This window comes from Mobula hypostoma, chromosome 5 (genome assembly GCF_963921235.1).
Source record: "Mobula hypostoma chromosome 5, sMobHyp1.1, whole genome shotgun sequence".
NCBI lineage: Eukaryota > Metazoa > Chordata > Chondrichthyes > Myliobatiformes > Myliobatidae > Mobula > Mobula hypostoma.
Genome location: NC_086101.1, coordinates 172045506 through 172063254, shown reverse-complemented (window position 1 = coordinate 172063254; position 17749 = coordinate 172045506). Strand labels below are relative to the sequence as shown.

The following is a 17749-nucleotide window of genomic DNA, read 5'->3' as shown; positions in this document are numbered from 1 at the left end:
TGATTTTCTGGAGGGAATACCTTGGGCGAGTTTCTCATGTGATCCATACCAAGCGCTTTGCAATCATGATACTGCCTAAGCTGCTGAGTTCCTCTAAGATACTGTGTGTGTTGCTTTGGGTTTCGAGCATCTGTGGAATCTCTTCTGTTTGGGAGTTACTCGCAATTACCATGCAGATACTTTCGACCATAAAACCTCGGAGCAGAGCTAGGCCATCCAGTGCTTTGAATCTGCTCTGCCATTCCATCATGGCTGATATATTATCCCTCTCAACCCCATTCTCCTGTGCTCTCCCCGTAACCTTTCACACCCTGATTAATCAAGAATCTATTAGTCTCTGCCTTAAATATACCCAATGACTTGGCCTGCATAGCCGTCTGTGGCAAAGAATTCTACAGATTCACCATCCTCTGGCAAAAGGAATTTTCCTCATCCCTGCCCTAAATGAATGTCCCTCCGTTCTGAGGCTGTGCCCCCAGTCCAAAACTCCCCCACTATAGGAAACATCCTCTCCACATCCACTCTATCCAGTCCTTTCAATGCTTGATGTTTCAATGAGATCCCCCCCTTCTTCTAATCTCCAGCGAGTACTGCTCCAGATCCATTAAATGTTACTCATATGTTAACCCTTTCATTCCCGGGATCATTCTCGTGAACCTCCACTGGACTCTCTTCAGAGCCAGCACACCCTCTCTTAGATAGGGGGCTCAGATCTGCTTACGGTACTCCAAGTGCAGCCTGGCCAGTGCCTTATAAAGCCTCAGCATTACTTCCTTGTTTTTCTATTCTAATCCTCTAGAAATGAATGCCAACATTGTATTTGCTTTCCTTACCACCAACAAGCTAACCTTCAGAGAATCCTACACGAGGACTCCCAAGTCCCTCTACATCTCTGATTTGAATTTTCTCCCCATTTACAAAATAATCCATGCCTCTATTCTTCCTGCCAAAGTGCATGACCGGTCACTTCCCAACATTACATTCCATTTGCCACTTCCTTTCTCATTTCCCCAGTCTGTGAAGTCCTTTAGTAGATACCTTGCATCCTCAACACTGCTTACCCTTCCACCTATCTTCTATATCAACTGCAAACTTGGCCCAAAGCCATCAATCCCTTCATCCAAATCATTGACCTATAACGCGAAAAGAAGTGGGTCCCAACACTGCCCCTGTGGAACATCACTAGTCACCAGCAGTCAACCAGAAAAGACTCCCTTTATTCTGACCCCTTGCCTTCTGCCAATCAGTGGATCTTCTAAATATTTTAGTACCTTTTCCATACTCCTATAGCTCTTATTTTGTTAAGCAGCCTCACTGCAGCACCTTGTTAAAGGCCTGCGAAAAATCCAAACATACAAAATTCACTGACTCTCCTTTGTCTATCCTGCCTATTATTTCCACAAAGAATCCCAAGAGATTTGTCAAGCAAGATTTTCCTTTAAGAAAACCATGCTTACTTTGGCCTATTTTATCATGTGCCTCCAAGTACCCTGAAACCTCATTCTTTAAAATAGGCTCCAACATCTTTCCAACCACTGAGGTCATGTTACCTGGCCTATAATTTCCCTTTTTTCTGCCTCACTCCCTTCTTAAAGAGTGGAGTGACATTTGCAATTTTCCAGTCCTCAGAACTATTCCAGAATCTAGCGATTCTTGAAAGATGATTACTAATACCTCCACAATCTCTTCAGCTACCTTTTTTAGAATCCTAGGGTGTAGTCCATCTGGTCCTGTCAACCTACCTGCTTTCAGACTTTCCCGTTTCCCAAGCACCTTGTCCTGTCCCTGACACTCCTGCATTTCTGTCCCTGTCACTCTCTTCTGTCCCTGACATTCTGCTAATATCTCCACAGTGAAGACTGAAGCAAAATACTTGTTAAGTTCCTCTGCCATTTCTTCACCCCTCATTACTACCGCTCCAGCGTCATTTACTAGCAGTCTGATATCCTCTCTCGTATCTTTTTTATTCCTTATATATCTGAATACCATTTTGTATCCTCTTTTATATTATTGGCTAGCTTACCTTCAAGTTCTATGTTTTCTCTCTTTACGGCTTTTTAGTTGCCTTCTGTTGATTCTTTAAACCTTCCTAATCCCCTAACTTCGCACTAGTTTTTACTATAGTAAATTATATGCCCTCTCATTTGCTTTTATGCTGTCTTTGGCTTCCCTTATGAGCCACAGTTGCCTTATCCACCCTTTAGGATACTTCTTCATATTTGGGATGCATCTACCCTGTGCCTTCCGAATTTTCCTGAGAAACACCAGTTATTGTTGTTCTGCTGTTATCCCTACTGGTATGCCCTTCCAATCAGCTTTGGCCAGCTCCTCTCTTACGCCTCTGGAATCCCCTTTACTCTACTGTAACACTGATACATCTAATTTTAGCTTCTCCTTCACAAACTGCAGTGTGAATTCTATCATACTATGATCACTGCCTCCTAAGGTTTCCTTTACCGTAAAATTTCTAATCAAATCTGGGTCATTACGTAACACCCAGTGCAGAATTGCGACCCCCTAATGGGCACGACAAGCTGCTCTAAAAAGTCACCTCATAGGCGTCCTTCATATTCCCCCTCGGGGTACTGCTCCTACCGGATTTTCCCAATCTACCTGCATATTGAAATCCCCCATGATTATCACAACATTACCCTTTTGACATACATTTTCCTATCTCCCATTTGAAATTGTAGCCCGCATTCTGGCTGCTGTTTGGAGGCCTGTATATAACTCCCATCAGGGTCTTTATAGCCTTGCTGTTTCTTAACTCTACCCACCTGGATTCTACATCTCCTGTCCTATATTACATTTTTCTAAGGATTTGATTTTACTTTTTACCAATGGAGCCACCCCACTCCCTCTGACCACCTGCCTTCTTTTCAATATAATGTGTATCCTTGGATGTTAAACTCCTAACAATGATCTTCTTTCAGTCATCACTTGGAGATGCCAACAACAACATACCTGCCAATCTCTAACTGCACTACAAGATCAGCTACCTTATTCCATATACTGCATGTATTCAAATTTAACGCCTTCAGTCCTGTATTTATCAGCCTTCTTGATTTGGGCCCCGTTACACTTTGAATTCATCTCACTGACTGCAATTTTGATCTATCACTTGCCTGTCCTTCCTCACAGTCTCACGACACACTGCATCTAGTTGTATGCCAACTGCCCCATCCTCAGCCCTATCACTGTTGTTCCTATCTCCCTGCCAAATTATTTTACACCCTCCCCAGCAGTTCTAGCAAACCCGCCCACAAGGATATGGGGCGCCCATGGGTTCAGGTGCAACCTGTACTTTTTGTACAGGCCATACCTTTCCCAGAAGAGATCTAGAAATCTGAAACCCTGCCCCTGCACCAGTGTTTTAGCCATAAATTCATCCGGCAATCCATCCTATTCTGACCCTCACTTTAATGTGGCACAGGCAGCAATCCAGAGATTACTGCCCTGAAGGTCCTGCTTTTCAGCTTTCTACCTAGCACCTTATATTCTCTCTTAAGAACCTCTTCCCTTGGCCTACCTATGTTGTTGGTATCAATATGTACCATGACTTCTGGCTGTTCCCCTTCCCTCTTTAGTATGCTGTGGACTCAGTCTGAGACATCCCTAACCTGACAACATACCATCCGGGGGTCTCGTTCACTTCCACAGAATCTGCATTCCCTATCACTACTGCACCCTCTTCTCCCCGCTTCCCTTCTGAGCCACAGAGCCAGACTCACTGCCAGAGAGCTGGTTGCCGTGGCTTCACCCTTGTAGGTAGTTCCCCACAACATTATCCAAAGTGGTATATATCTTATTGAGGGTTATGGCCAAAGGAGTACAATGCACTGACTGCTGTTCCCTTTCTCTTTCCCAACAGTCATCCAGGTACTGGCCTCCTGCAACTTAGGTGTGACTACCTCCCTGTAGCTCCTATCTACCACCTCCTCATTTTCCCATATGAGCCGAAGGCCATCGAGCTGCAACTCCAGTTCCTTAACACGGTCTCTAACGAGCTGTAGCTCAATGCACTTTGTGTATTTGTAGTTATTAGAGAGACTGGAGGTCTCCCAAGTTTCCAATATCAAACACAAGGAACATACCACTCCCTCTGGATCCATTCTCAGCACATTAGCTCTGTACTAAAAGGAAAACAAAACTTACCAGAAAACTTCCTTACTTTCTTACTAAGTGCCTGCATCTGTGCTTGTCCAAGCCTGTTGAGCCAAAGCCAGACTGCTCCAACAATGGGCACTCTACTTATACCTCCTTTCCTTCCGTTGGCCCGGCACTGATTGCTGTCCGCCGAGAAAAGAAGCTGGGAAGTGCCCGAGCTCTTTTTAAACCTTGCGCTGCATCGCTAACGAAAGATCTCTTGTGCTGATTTCCACCCGCCCAGATGTGATCCAGACTTCAGAACTCTATCTCGTAGAACTTGGAATTAGAGAATTCTGGAATCTCATAGCAGAGAAAGGAGGGCCCATCCATGCCTCCTATGAGGCCTTTCTACACTAATCCCACTTGCCTGCATTAGGTTCGTAGTCCTCTGTACCTTTCCTGTCAATGTCCCTTTCTCCTGGCTCTTTAAATATTACCATTCTATTTCCTAAGCAGTGACAGCGTTAGTCTGGTGAAAAGATCCTTACAACAGGAAATTAATTTACGTATCTGGTCAAGCTATGAGTGAACAATAAGCAATTGTTTATATTTAAGAAATACCCATAAATGAAGAGAATGTACACGGGAAGATAGAACATTTGCACTGTTCTTCAGGCCATGTTCTGCTGGACAGGTGGCTTCCAACTGGGGGCTCAGTTAACACTTGTATGCATTGTACCAATGTCTGTGTGGGTGATACATTGAAATGTAGACTTGTTTTTGTCAGTAGAGTCATAGAGTCAGGAAGCATAAAAACAGACCCAACTGGTGCATGCCAATCAAGATAACTATCCATTTGCCCATAGCCTTCTAAAGCTTTCCTCTCCAAGTACCTGTCCAACCTTTTTAAAATTTGTTATTGTACCTGACTCAATCACTTCCTCCAGCAGCTCATTCTGTTTAAAAAACACACACACAAATTGCTCCTCAAGTTCCTATTAAGTATTTCCCCTCTCAACTTATGCCACCTTCCTAAGCCTGGAAAAGAAACTGCATTCACCCTACCTATGTCCCTCATGGTTTTATACGAAATAGAGAAAGTGTTTTGTTCGGTGAACCTCTGACACATTTAGGAACGGAACTATCTTGATCTGGTCTGTTATCCCTTTCTGAGCTTGTGAAAGAAACTGCATCTATTCATTGCAGTGTTAGAGTAATGATGCAACCCTCTAGGAAGGATGTCTAAGTTAAAACAATCTTTACAAGAGGAAATTAATTTATATATCTGGTCAAGCTATGAGTGTACAATAAACAACCCTTCACATTTAAGAGTTGCCTACAAATTAAGAGGGTGTACACTCGTAAATAAAGCATTAGCGCTGTCTTTCAAACTAAAAACGGAGGGTTATAAGCAATGTAGGAGGGAAGGGTTAGATTGATTGTGGATTGGTTTCTGTAGGTCGACACAACATCATGGACTGAAGGGCCTGCACTATTCTAAAACCCAAAGTTGCTGGAAGTACTCATCAGTTTAGGGCACATCTTTAGCAAGTCAAACAGAGCTAACTTTTCAAGTCAAAGACCCTGTGCCAGAACTGTCTAGATTGCCTGATGCACCCTACATTTTCACTGAAGGATTTAAATTGTATTCCTGTCTTCCCAGGTAAACAAGCTGAAGAGAGAACTATCCCAGATGAAACAAGAACTGTTCTACAAAGAGCAAGGGTTTGAAACCCTTCAAGAGTAAGTTTCAGAAGCTGAGTTCAAAACAAATGGTAGATATTGGGAAACTGGTCCTGTTGGCTAGGTGCTCCATGCGGCAGAATAATGTAAAGTGGTTCAAATCCAGAATTCCCAGCTTGCGAATTACCATTAGGGAAGAGGCAAACTGATTTCCACAGGGATATCGCTTTAAGAGGAAGTCTTATCATTTGAGGAAGTGGACCAATTCCTCTCACCTAAAATGAAGCTGAAAATGGAAAGTTGAGAACTGTTAGAAGAGGCAGTAATGGCAGTCATTGGAGAAGTACGTTCCTCCTGTGTAGAAGACCAGGGAAAATTCAACTCTCTCTGGTGATTATCTCTTCAGAAATGTGTCCAACTGGATCTCCTCTCAGAATGCATGCATGGTTCAGTTGCAAGAGCAGTTGGACTCACTGAGGATAATACAGGTGGCAAGAATTGCTATAGGCAGGAGTTTCAGGGAGATGGTCACACCAAAGGTTCAGTCAGATAGCTGGGTGACTATGCAGGATTCTCCTGTGGTTGGTTCCCTCTCAAGCAAGTGCACTACTTTGGAATGCTTTCGTGGGGGTGGGGGGTGGGGGGGTGGCCTCTCAGCCAACTGGTAGATCAGTGGCACTATGACTAGCCCAGTTGTACAGCAGGTTAGGTCAAGGACTAGGCATACCTATCTGGTCACCATGAATTATAAAGGATGCAGATAATTTGGAGTGGGTGCAGAAGAGGTTCACCAGGATGTTGCTTGGATTAGGGAGTATTACCTATAAGGAGAGGTTAGGCGGACTTGAATTGTTCCCCCTTCTGCTTGTAGATGAGAGTAAAAATGATGCTCTTTCTCAACTCTACAGCATCGGAGACTGAGGGGTGAACTGACAGAAATATATAATATCATGGGAGGCACAGACAGAGTGGATAGTCAGAATCATTTTCCCAGAATGGAACTGTAAAATGCTAAAAGGCAGAGCTTTAAGGTGAAAAGGGGAAGTTTAAAGGAGATCACCATGGAGTGCGGTGGATGCCTGGAGTGTGCTGCTAGGGGAGGTGGTGGAAGCGAATACAATAGGGAGCAAGCAGAGGGATAGAGACAATGTGCAGGCAGATGCACAGTTTGAATTAGTGTCCTGGTCAGCACAGAGGTAGTGATCTGAAGGGCCTGTTCCTGTGATCTACTGTTCTGTGTTCTACATAATGAAACATAGGGAATAGGAACAGGAATAGGCTTAGTAGGTTGGCTCCACCATTATTCAATAACGTCACAATGAGTTACTTAAGAATAGTGTATGGAAAAATACTTTTTTATGCTAATGAACCAAAACTAAGTTGTATATTTTAATTATTGTATGTTTTTCCATTTAAAATTAATAAATTGTGCTTTTCTTAGACTATTCCCAAATCAAGGGATTAAGGGATTGGACACGCTAGAGGCAGGAAACATGCTCCCAATGTTGGGGGAGTCCAGAACCAGAGGCCACAATTTGAGAATAAGGGGTAGACCATTTAGAACAGAGTTGAGGAAAAACTTTTTCACCCAGAGAGTTGTGGATCTGTGGAATGCTCTGCCTCAGAAGGCAGTGGAGGCCAATTCTCTGGATGCCAGAGAGTTAGATAGAGCTCTTAGTGATAGCAGAGTAAAGGGATATGGGGAGAAGGCAGGAACGGGGTACTGATTGTGGATGATCAGCCATGATCACAGTGAATGGTGGTGCTGGCTCGAAGGGCCGAATGGCCTGCTCCTGCACCTATTGCCTATTGTCTATTGTCAAGGAAAAATTGGCATTGCAGTTAACCACCCCCATAAGAGAGCTAATTATTGAGATGATAAACACTTGTATTTAGTGTAGGTTTTGGCACTATGTTTGGCAGTTACAGATTGCAAACCTGTATTTGATTACACTCAAAGGCCACTTTATTAGGTACACTCTGTACAACTGCTCATCAGTGTAAATATCTAATCAGCCAATTGTGTGGCAGCGTCTCAAGACATAAGTGAAGACGTGGTCGAGAAGTTTAGTTGTTGTTCAGACCAAACATCAGAATGGGGAAGGCATGTGATCTAAGTGACTTTGACAATGTAATGATTGTTAATGCCAAATGGGGTGCTTTGAGTATCTCTTAGACAGCTGATCTCCTGGAATTTATGGCACAACAGTCTCTAGAGTTTACAGAAAATGGTGCTTAAAACAAAAAAAATCATGTGAGTGGCATTTCTGTGTCTTGTTAATGAGAGAGGCCAGAGGAGAATGGCCAGACTGGTTCAAGCTGACAGAGAGGTGACAGTAACTCATCAACCACACGTTACAACAGTGGTGTCCAGAAGAGCACATCTGAATGTATAAGATGTCAAACCTTGAAGTGAATGGGCTACAGCAGTAGAAGACCATGAAAATTCGCTCAGTGGCCACTTTATTAGGTACCTCCTATGCCTAATAAATTTGCCACTGAGTGTATATTGAAGTGTAGAGTTCTGATCACTGATGCTTGTTGGTTGGGGTATCATTGTGTTTACACTACCACTTTTGCTTTGAAGATCTAAAGCTGGATTTCACAATCTGGGGTCCACAGCCCCTTGGTTAATGGTAAGGGTCCATGGCATTAAAAAAATGTCGGGAACCCCCGATCTAAAGTGTTGAGCTTTGCACATTGAAAGAAAGACTAGAGCGAAGGTTTGCTCAACATATTACCCATCAGTGAAGATCCAATTTAAAATACTTCCTGAAAGAATACTTCCCATAAGGAACACCAAGTGCCTCTTGTCTATCTTTACATCATGTTTACCATGGTTTCATTGGTGCACTGAAGCTTGCCCACTTCGAACTTTGAATGGTGTAAAACTGATCTGCATTCACTGTCCTGCAGTCTATTTGTAGTTAGAGCAATGTAACTAGTTACTAAAGATGTCCTCACAATTATAAAGCGGCTTATTAAATCCCTTGGAAGGATATGCAAATATCTTGCATCCAATGAATTACTTTTCAAAACTGTGCTATTGTTAGTACTAATACATACAAAATGCTGGAGGAACTCAGTAAGTCATGCAGCGTGTACAGAGAGGAGGTAGGGGAGGAAAAAGGAGTACAAGCCAGAAGGTGAAAGGTTATTCTGGAGTTCCAGCATCAAGAAAATTTTTTATGTTTATAAGTTGCTATTACCATAGAACCATAGAAACTACAGCACAGAAACAGGCCCTTTGGCCCTTCTTGGCTGTGCCGAACCATTTTCTGCCTAGTCCCACTGACCTGCACACGGACCATATCCCTCCATACACCTCCCATCCATGTATCTGTCCAATTTATTCTTAAATGTTAAAAAAGAACCCGCATTTACCACCTCGTCTGGCAGCTCATTCCATACTCCCACCAGTCTCTGTGTGAAGAAGCCCCCCGTAATGTTCCCTTTAAACTTTTCCCCCCTCACCCTTAACCCATGTCCTCTGGTTTTTTTCTCCCCTTGCCTCAGTGGAAAAAGCCTGCTTGCATTCAATCTATCTACCATCATAATTTTATATACCTCTATCAAATCTCCCCTCATTCTTCTACGCTCCAGGGAATAAAGTCCTAACCTATTCAACCTTTCTCTGTAACTGAGTTTCTCAAGTCCCGGCAACATCCTTGTAAACCTTCTCTGCGCTCTTTCAACCTTATTTATATCCTTCCTGTAATTTGGTGACCAAAACTGAATGCAATACTCCAGATTCGGCCTCACCAATGCCTTATACAACCTCATCATAACATTCCAGCTCTTATACTCAATACTTCGATTAATAAAGGCCAATGTACCAAAAGCTCTCTTTACGACCCTATCTACCTGTGACGACACTTTTAGGGAATTTTGTATCTGTATTCCCAGATCCCTCTGTTCCACTGCACTCCTCAGTGCCTTACCATTAACCCTGTATGACCTATGTTGGTTTGTCCTTCCAACGTGCAATACCTCACACTTGTCAGTATTAAACTCCATCTGCCATTTTTCCAGCTGGTCCAAATCCCTCTGCAAGCTTTGAAAACCTTCCTCACTGTCTACTACACCTCCAATCTTTGTATCATCAGCAAACTTGCTGATCCAATTTACCACATTATCATCCAGATCATTGATATAGATGACAAATAACAATGGACCCAGCACTGATCCCTGTAGCACACCACTAGTCACAGGCCTCCACTCAGAGAAGCAATTCTCTACCACCACTCTCTGGCTTCTTCCATCAAGCCAATGTCTAATCCAATTTACCACCTCTCCATGTATACCTAGCGACTGAATTTTCCTAACTAACCTCCCATGCGAGACCTTGTCAAAGGCCTTTACTGAAGTCCATGTAGACAATATCCACTGCCTTCCCTTCATCCACTTTCCTGGTAACCTCCTCGAAAAACTCCAACAGGTTGGTCAAACATGACCTACCACGCACAAAGCCATGTTGACTCTCCCTAATAAGCCCCTGTCTATCCAAATGCTTGTAGATTCTGTCTCTTAGTACTCCCTCCAATAACTTACCTACTACTGACATTAAACTCACCGGCCTATAATTTCCCGGATTACTTTTCGATCCTTTTTTAAACAACGGAACAACATGAGCCACTCTCCAATCCTCCGGCACTTCACCTGGAGACAGCGACATTTTAAATATTTCTGCCAGGGCCCCCACAATTTCAACACTAGTCTCCTTCAAGGTCCGAGGGAACACTCTGTCAGGTCCCGGGGATTTATCCACTTTAATCTTCCTCAAGACAGCAAGCACCTCCTCCTTTTCAATCTGTACAGTTTCCATGGTCTCACTACTTGATTCCCTCAATTCCATAGATTTCATGCCAGCTTCCTTAGTAAATACAGACGCAAAAAACCTATTTAAGATCTCCCCCATTTCCTTTGGTTCCGCACAAAGCCGACCACTTTGATCTTCAAGAGGACCAATTTTATCCCTTACAATCCTTTTGCTCTTAATATACTTGTAAAAGCTCTTTGGATTATCCTTCACTTTGACTGCCAAGGCAACCTCATGTCTTCTTTTTGCCCTCCTGATTTCTTTCTTAAGTATTTTCTTGCACTTCTCATACTCCTCAAGCACTTGATTTACCCCCTGTTTCCTATACATTTTATATAACTCCCTCTTCTTCTTTATCAGAGTTGCAATATCCCTTGAGAACCGAGGTTCCTTATTCCTATTCAATTTGCCTTTAATCCTGACAGGAACATACAAACTCTGCACTCTGAAAATTTCCCTTTTCGAAGCTTCCCACCTACCAATCATGTCTTTGCCAGAGAGCAACCTGTCGCAATCCATGCTTTTTAGATTCTTTCTCATTTCTTCAAATTTGGCCTTCTTCCAGTTCAGAACCTCAACCCTAGGACCAGAACTATCCTTGTCCATGATCAAATTGCTATTATTAAGTCGTGAATACAATAGCTGTTTAGGGTATAACACTATCTGACAAGCAGCAATAATATTAATGACCAGGTATTTCCTTTTGAGATTCCAGGTTGAAGGGAACTTTAACCATAACACAAGATGTTGATTTGTGACAGAGAGATGTTAGCACTTTGAGCAAATGGATTTAACTGTAGCAAATAGATTTGAAAGCAGGGAAGCGTGCAGGATTAAAAAAGAGAACTTTCTAAATAATGAAAATGTAGAAGCAGTGGAGATTCAAAGGGCCCTATGCACAAAGGTCTGTAAATTGTCATACAGAATTACAGTAGATAATCAGAATTAGAATATTGAGCTTTCTATTTAGACAGCACATTCTTTGCCTCACATTCCTTGCAGCACAGACTCACCAAATTTGTACAGAACAAAATACCACCGATACTAGAAATCTGCAGAGAACCTCATATAGCAGAAAATGAAAAGTAATTTCTGTTATTCGATGGAAATGATCCAAATAATAGACCATGTTTTCGAGTATGCTTTGACACTTAGAAGTTCAGCACATCTGCCACATGCAAAACCGACACTTGAACTGATAATTTAAAATCTGAAATTGATGCACTTATGTTGATGGAGGTTATCAAGGGAAATGTGGAAAAAGAGTCAGAATTAAACAGTTGGCATCTCATTGAAAAGTGATTTAGGCTCAAGAGACCAAATGACTTGTTCCTCATCCCACGTTCCTATTTTCCTCTAACAAGAGAAAATCTGCTGGTGCTGGAAATCCGAGCAACACACACAAAATGCTGGAGGAATTCAGAAGGCCAGGCATCATCTATGGAAAAAAGTACAGTCGACATTTCGAACTGAAACCCTCGGTAGACCTCCAAAATATAGACTGTACTTTCTTCTATAGATGCAGCCTGGCCTGCTGAGTTCATCCAGCATTTTGTGTGTGTTGCCCCTATTGTGTTTCTTTCAACTGGGCCAGGGGAACAGGCAGGTGGGCCTGCTGCATTGTATATTATAAATCAGGTTCTTAAAGTCAACTGAGATTTAAGTTTGCTTGCGTTAAAAGTGCCCTTTCTTTCTACAGGTTTCTTTTTATTTGATTATGCTTCTTTATCACCTGACTCCCTTGAAGTGCCAGCGTCAGTGTATGATTAATGGCACTAAGGCAAGTTGGTACTCCTGTCCCTGCCCTGTTTTTCTTGTCTTATCCTACATTCCACTATAGTGTACCACCCAGGCAAGTGAGTGCACCTAGATTCTATCCCCTGTGGTTCAAGTTCAAAGTGGCAAGTCTTCTGATTCAACTGAGTCTTATATGTTAAATAACTTTTCATTGTTTTGTTGCCAAAGGGGAGGTTGTGGGAAAATTGGCATTATGGGTGAAGTGCAGTTATGGAACTGGTTGTCGCAAAGGAATTAGTTAAAGTTTAGTCAGCCAGATTGCTTTTATGCCTCTTCAATAATGTAGTATTGTGAGAAATAGTTTGCTTACTGACACTTTTGTCTGGAATCCAAAGTATGTTTGGTCCATTGTCAACAAAATACCAGAAGAGAACAATGGGAAGTTGTATGAAACCTTTGGCAGGTCAGGTTTTGTTTTCTCTAATACACCTTAAACTGAGTTACTGTAAACAAGCAGGTTTGCATAGTTATATGGACTCCAGGCATTCCTGATGCACCAAAGCACTTCCTCCTTTCTGACATGCAAACTGATAGAAAGGCTCAAATTTGTGCAGCACATGGTGCATAATACAGATGTGGAGCCACTTTCATGGTACTTGTTCATATCTTCTGCCAGCTCCACCATTGCATTCTTGGTCGGATCGCTCTTTGTCTCCCCCTTGACCTTACTGCCATGGGTGACTCTATTAGGGCTAAGCACCAGATGCCTGAACTCCAGACTGCATCGCTCTTGAGATCTCAGAAACTCACAAGCCTCTCCACCACGACAAGGTGATCCTCATAGAAGACGGCAGCAGGAGTGAATGGTCCCCAGTCGCCTTGCATGCCAAGCCACTGGGCCCTGACCCAGATCTGTCAAGGTCCGTGAGTTGGCTGCCAGTGCATCGGCCTCTCCCTGGTGAACAAAGTCACGCATAAGCATTCACCATTAAGGGAATCCGTCCTGACACCCCGGATTATGTCCCGTGGCGATCGGCAAGTGGAGAAAGCAGCAGGATTCACGGTGTTGGGTTTACGAAGGGGAACTGACGGAGAAGGGTGGTTACCGTTGCCCACACTGCACCAGAATAAGTGGATCCCAGATTGGCCTCTACACCCACCAATGGACAATTCTTTACGAGAACATCATACTCGATTCGAGTGATCTCATTACTACTTGCTCACATTTTGGAATTGGAATTTGTTTCTTATTGTCACGTGTACTGAGAACAGTGAAAAGCTTGTCTTGCATGCTGTCAATACGGATTAAATCATTACACAGTGCATTGAAGTAGGACAAAGTAAAATAATAACATTACAAAATAGGAGTTCCTAACCTGGGGTCCATGGACCTTTTGCATAATGATATTGGTCCATGGCATAAAAATGGACGGGAACCCCTGCTGCAGAATTAGGTGTAACAGTTACATAGAAAGTGCAGTGTAGGGTGACATACCAATTGTATGACACTCATTCAGAAGCAGGCCAAATTTAGATGTAAGTTAAAGGATGATTGCCACTCTGGCCATTCCCTTTACTCTCTAATACCATCTAAGAGGAGATTTAGGAGTTTGACTGCTGCACCTCCAGACTTAAGAACAGCTTCTTCACCACCGCTATCAGATTCCTGAAGCATTCACCTCTTTCATATCCTCTTCCAGGCAGTACTGCCCTGTCCTTGCACTGCTAACTCTGCATCTCTCAGTTATTCCATTATTGTCACTTCAGCATTTCACTTTGCGGGACATCAGACTGCAGTGCAGCCTTTGCACCATGCTGCAGTTTTGTGTCTGTCGTATTTATTATACCTTTGACTTCCAGCACTTAGAAGTAACTTTAGACAGAAATACTTCAAGTGAAATCTTTCTCTTCGCAACAGTTCTCTCTTGGGAACCCATCTTGATCCCAACCTGAGGTTAACCCCCTTCCCTAGTGACTGACTCACTTGCTGTTTATACCCCGACTCCAGTCCTCTCTCCCTGTATGATTCCGGCTCCTACTTACTCCAGCCTTCACGGTCCACCAAACAACCTGGGCCATTTGCAAATGGAGAGAAAGGAATCTGAGCAAGGTAAGTGGGGAAGGTTTTATCTTCTGTGTGTAACTTGTGGGTCGTGTGTGAAAAGAAACTTGCTCTAGCAGGTCTTTGTTAAATGTATTGGCTGCTTCAACTTTAGATGCTTTTTTGTTGCCAAAGAAATCTCAATTATTTCAAGTACAGTATGTAATGTGGTAGGCTTAATGGGCCAAGTTAGGAACCCACATCAGGATGGATGTATTGCTTATTTATACAGAATACAGAGCACCCTTTTGGCCCATCTATCCAGTTCCAATCTGTTTTTCTACCTGTTCCCATCTACACAAACCCAACCCATCTCATCCATGTACCTATACAACCTTCTCCTAAATGTTACAATTGAACTCGCATCCACAACTTCCACAGGTAGCTTCTTCCACACTCTCACCACCTCTGACTGAAGAAATTCTCCCTCAAGTTCCCCTTAAATATTTCACCTTTCACCCTTAACCTATGACCTGCAGTTCTAGTCTCGCCCAACCTGAAGGGAAAAATCGTGCATGTACTTACCATATCGACACCACTCATAATTTTGTATACCTCTATAAAGTCTCTCTTAATTCTCCTGTGCTCCAGGGAATAAAGTCCTAACTGATTTAACTCTTCCCTCAAGCTCAGTTCAAGATCCTTGTAAGCCATGTACACAAGAGGCTGTTATGGTGAACCTCTTCACAATTTACTGATTTTACTAATACAATACCCTGCCCCTACCAAGGTCTCATCACCAGGACAGTGAGCTGTTTCTGTACTGCTTACCTATACTACACCTTACTACGCGCATTTTGAATTTTATTTTATTTGTAGTATAATAGTATGTGATACATGTGTGGGTGCAGCATGGTCTGGGAGAACATAGTTTCGTTTGGTTGTATATATGCAAAAAAACATGTATACAATACACTTGAACTTGAAGTATAGTACTTGAAAGCTTATTTGGGTATTTTGTTTCAGGTTTTCAAAACCCTTTCTTTTTGGCTTTCACCTACAGTAGAAACCATTGAAACTGGTCTTGATACAAAGGGTTAATTGATTATTTCAAACCAAGATTAATTGATTTTGAATAGGCATGAGTAACAATGAATATATAAACAATTCGGATAAATGGAGCTAAGAATTAGTGCAATCATTCTTTAATTGAATAAGCCCAGGAGAATAAATGGCTTATTGTATTCTGCTGTTAAACCAGTGAGCTGATAAGACGAAATGATTGATATTTCCTCTTCCATTGGTTTGTTTTACTGTAAACTTGAAGAAAGTGGCTATCAATGAATATGGCAAGGTTCAAAGTGCTGTGCATTCAGAGATAGTCTTCTGCATACTACTGTTATTTGAGTTACTGTTGGCTTCTTGTCAGCTTGAACCAGTCTGGTCATTCTCTTCTGATCTCTCTCATTAGCAAGGCATTATTTTGCCCACAGAACTTCTGTTCATCAGAATTTTTTTTGCTTTTGCTTTTTGTACCACACTCTAAGTTCTAGAGATTGTTCTGCATGAAAATCACCCAACTGGCACCAATAATCAGTCACATTTCTTCACTATTCTTAGTCAGCTTGCTCTGAAAACCAACTGAACCCCTTAACCATGTCTGCGTGCTTTTATGCTTTAAGTTGCTACCACATGATTGACTGATTAGAAATTGGCATTAATGAGCAGGTTTACATAATAAGGTGGCTATTGAATTTAATGCTTTTTAGTTATAACACATTCATCAAATGCTATTAAAAGCACTAATATTTGCCATCACTAAAATATTGTAGATTTATACAATATCTATAGCCATATTTTTTCTCTGTGTGCTCAAAGTTCTTGTTACAGGCACATGAAAACTTTGAAAACTAATGAAAACTTTCCCCTCCCTTCACACCAACATTGTTGCCAAAGTTTCAGTAAAGCATTAAATTGTTGGTTCAGAAAGTAACTAACATTTTCAGTGCAAAACTTCTAATGCAGGGTTTTCCAACCTTTTTTTATGCCATGGACCAATACCATTAAGCAAGGGGAACGTGGACCCCAGGTTGGGAAGCTGTGCTCTAATGCAGTAATATTGAATAACTGCTGGTGATATATTTATCATATTAAGTTGGAACTATAATAATGGTGGGTTTAGTCCATATTGTTATTGTTAGTTTAAGTGATGCACTTCAGTAAAAAATTATATGAAGATATTTGTTCAATTATTTCTGGAAACATATATTGATATTTTTCTTTAATGTTATAGTAGAGTCTTTATTTCAAAAGTATTCTTTGACTGCAAAGAGCTTTGGAACATTCTCAGATAAGTATGAATCACGGTGGAATCGTAATGGTATGCAAGGAAGACATTGAAAGCTTTAGGTCTGTGGTGATCCAATTATGCTGTTTCCCTATGGCCCTGAAGATCACTCTTTCACATTTGAATTTATAGTTTTCCATTGGATACGTGGAATCAATTAATTCACTCATAAGATCTGTCCTGTTCAAAATTAATGGACTGACAAATGTACCAAGAAAGTATCAGTCTCAATGCTTAAATTGGTTCTTTGAGATAATTACATTTTATCCTCACTATAATGTAGTTTCTCTTTTCCTTACTTTTCATCAGTATCTTTGTTTCTTCTCTTATAGGATCGATCGCAAGATGTCAGGAGTCCACAGTGGTTATGAACTGAGAGAGGCTAAAGCCATCTTAAGTGAATTGAAGACCATCAAGAAGGCCATTAATATGGGGGAGAAAGAGAAACAAGACCTAATGCAGGTACCAGTGAGGCTTTTTTAAAAAGACTTGTGAGTTGAAGTTCATGCCCAATATCTGTACAATTACTGGGAACCATCCTTCCTTGTTTGTTTCACTGAGGCTCTGAGCAACACTGAGTTGTGGCTGAAAGGCGGCCATATTTGGGAGCTTAGTATCAAAGGCTATACTTTGTATTGAAAGGACAGGCAGGAAGGCATTGGCAGTGGTGTGGCTCTGTTAGTCTCTTTAGAAAGAGGTGACCTAGGGTCAGAGAATGTTGAATCTTTGTGGGTGGAGTTAGGAAACTGCAAGGGATAAAAAAAATTATAGGAATTATATATAGGCCTCCAAATAGTAGCCAAGATGTGGGGTTGAGATTGCAAAGGGAGCTGGAAAAGGCATGTAGTAAGGATAATGGCACAATTGTAATGGGGGACTTCAATATGCAAGCGGATTGGGAAAATCAAGTTGGTGTCGGATCACAAGAGAGGGAGTTTGTTGAACGCCTGAGAGATGGCTTTTTAGAGCAGCTTGTGCTTGAGCCTACCGAGGAAAGGCTATCTTAGATTTGGTGTTGTGTTATAACCCAGAT

General features: G+C 42.0%; 1 protein-coding gene across 1 annotated transcript in view; it reads left to right on the top strand.

Moving 5' to 3' along the window:
* The window catches only part of LOC134347184 (protein WWC2-like), a 243406-nt gene that overhangs the window by 148962 nt on the left and 76695 nt on the right, over nucleotides 1-17749 (top strand). The window contains exons 5-6 of the mRNA XM_063049433.1: nucleotides 5753-5832; nucleotides 17049-17178. Coding sequence (XP_062905503.1) covers nucleotides 5753-5832; nucleotides 17049-17178 — 210 coding nt within the window. The remainder of the gene's footprint in view (nucleotides 1-5752; nucleotides 5833-17048; nucleotides 17179-17749) is intronic.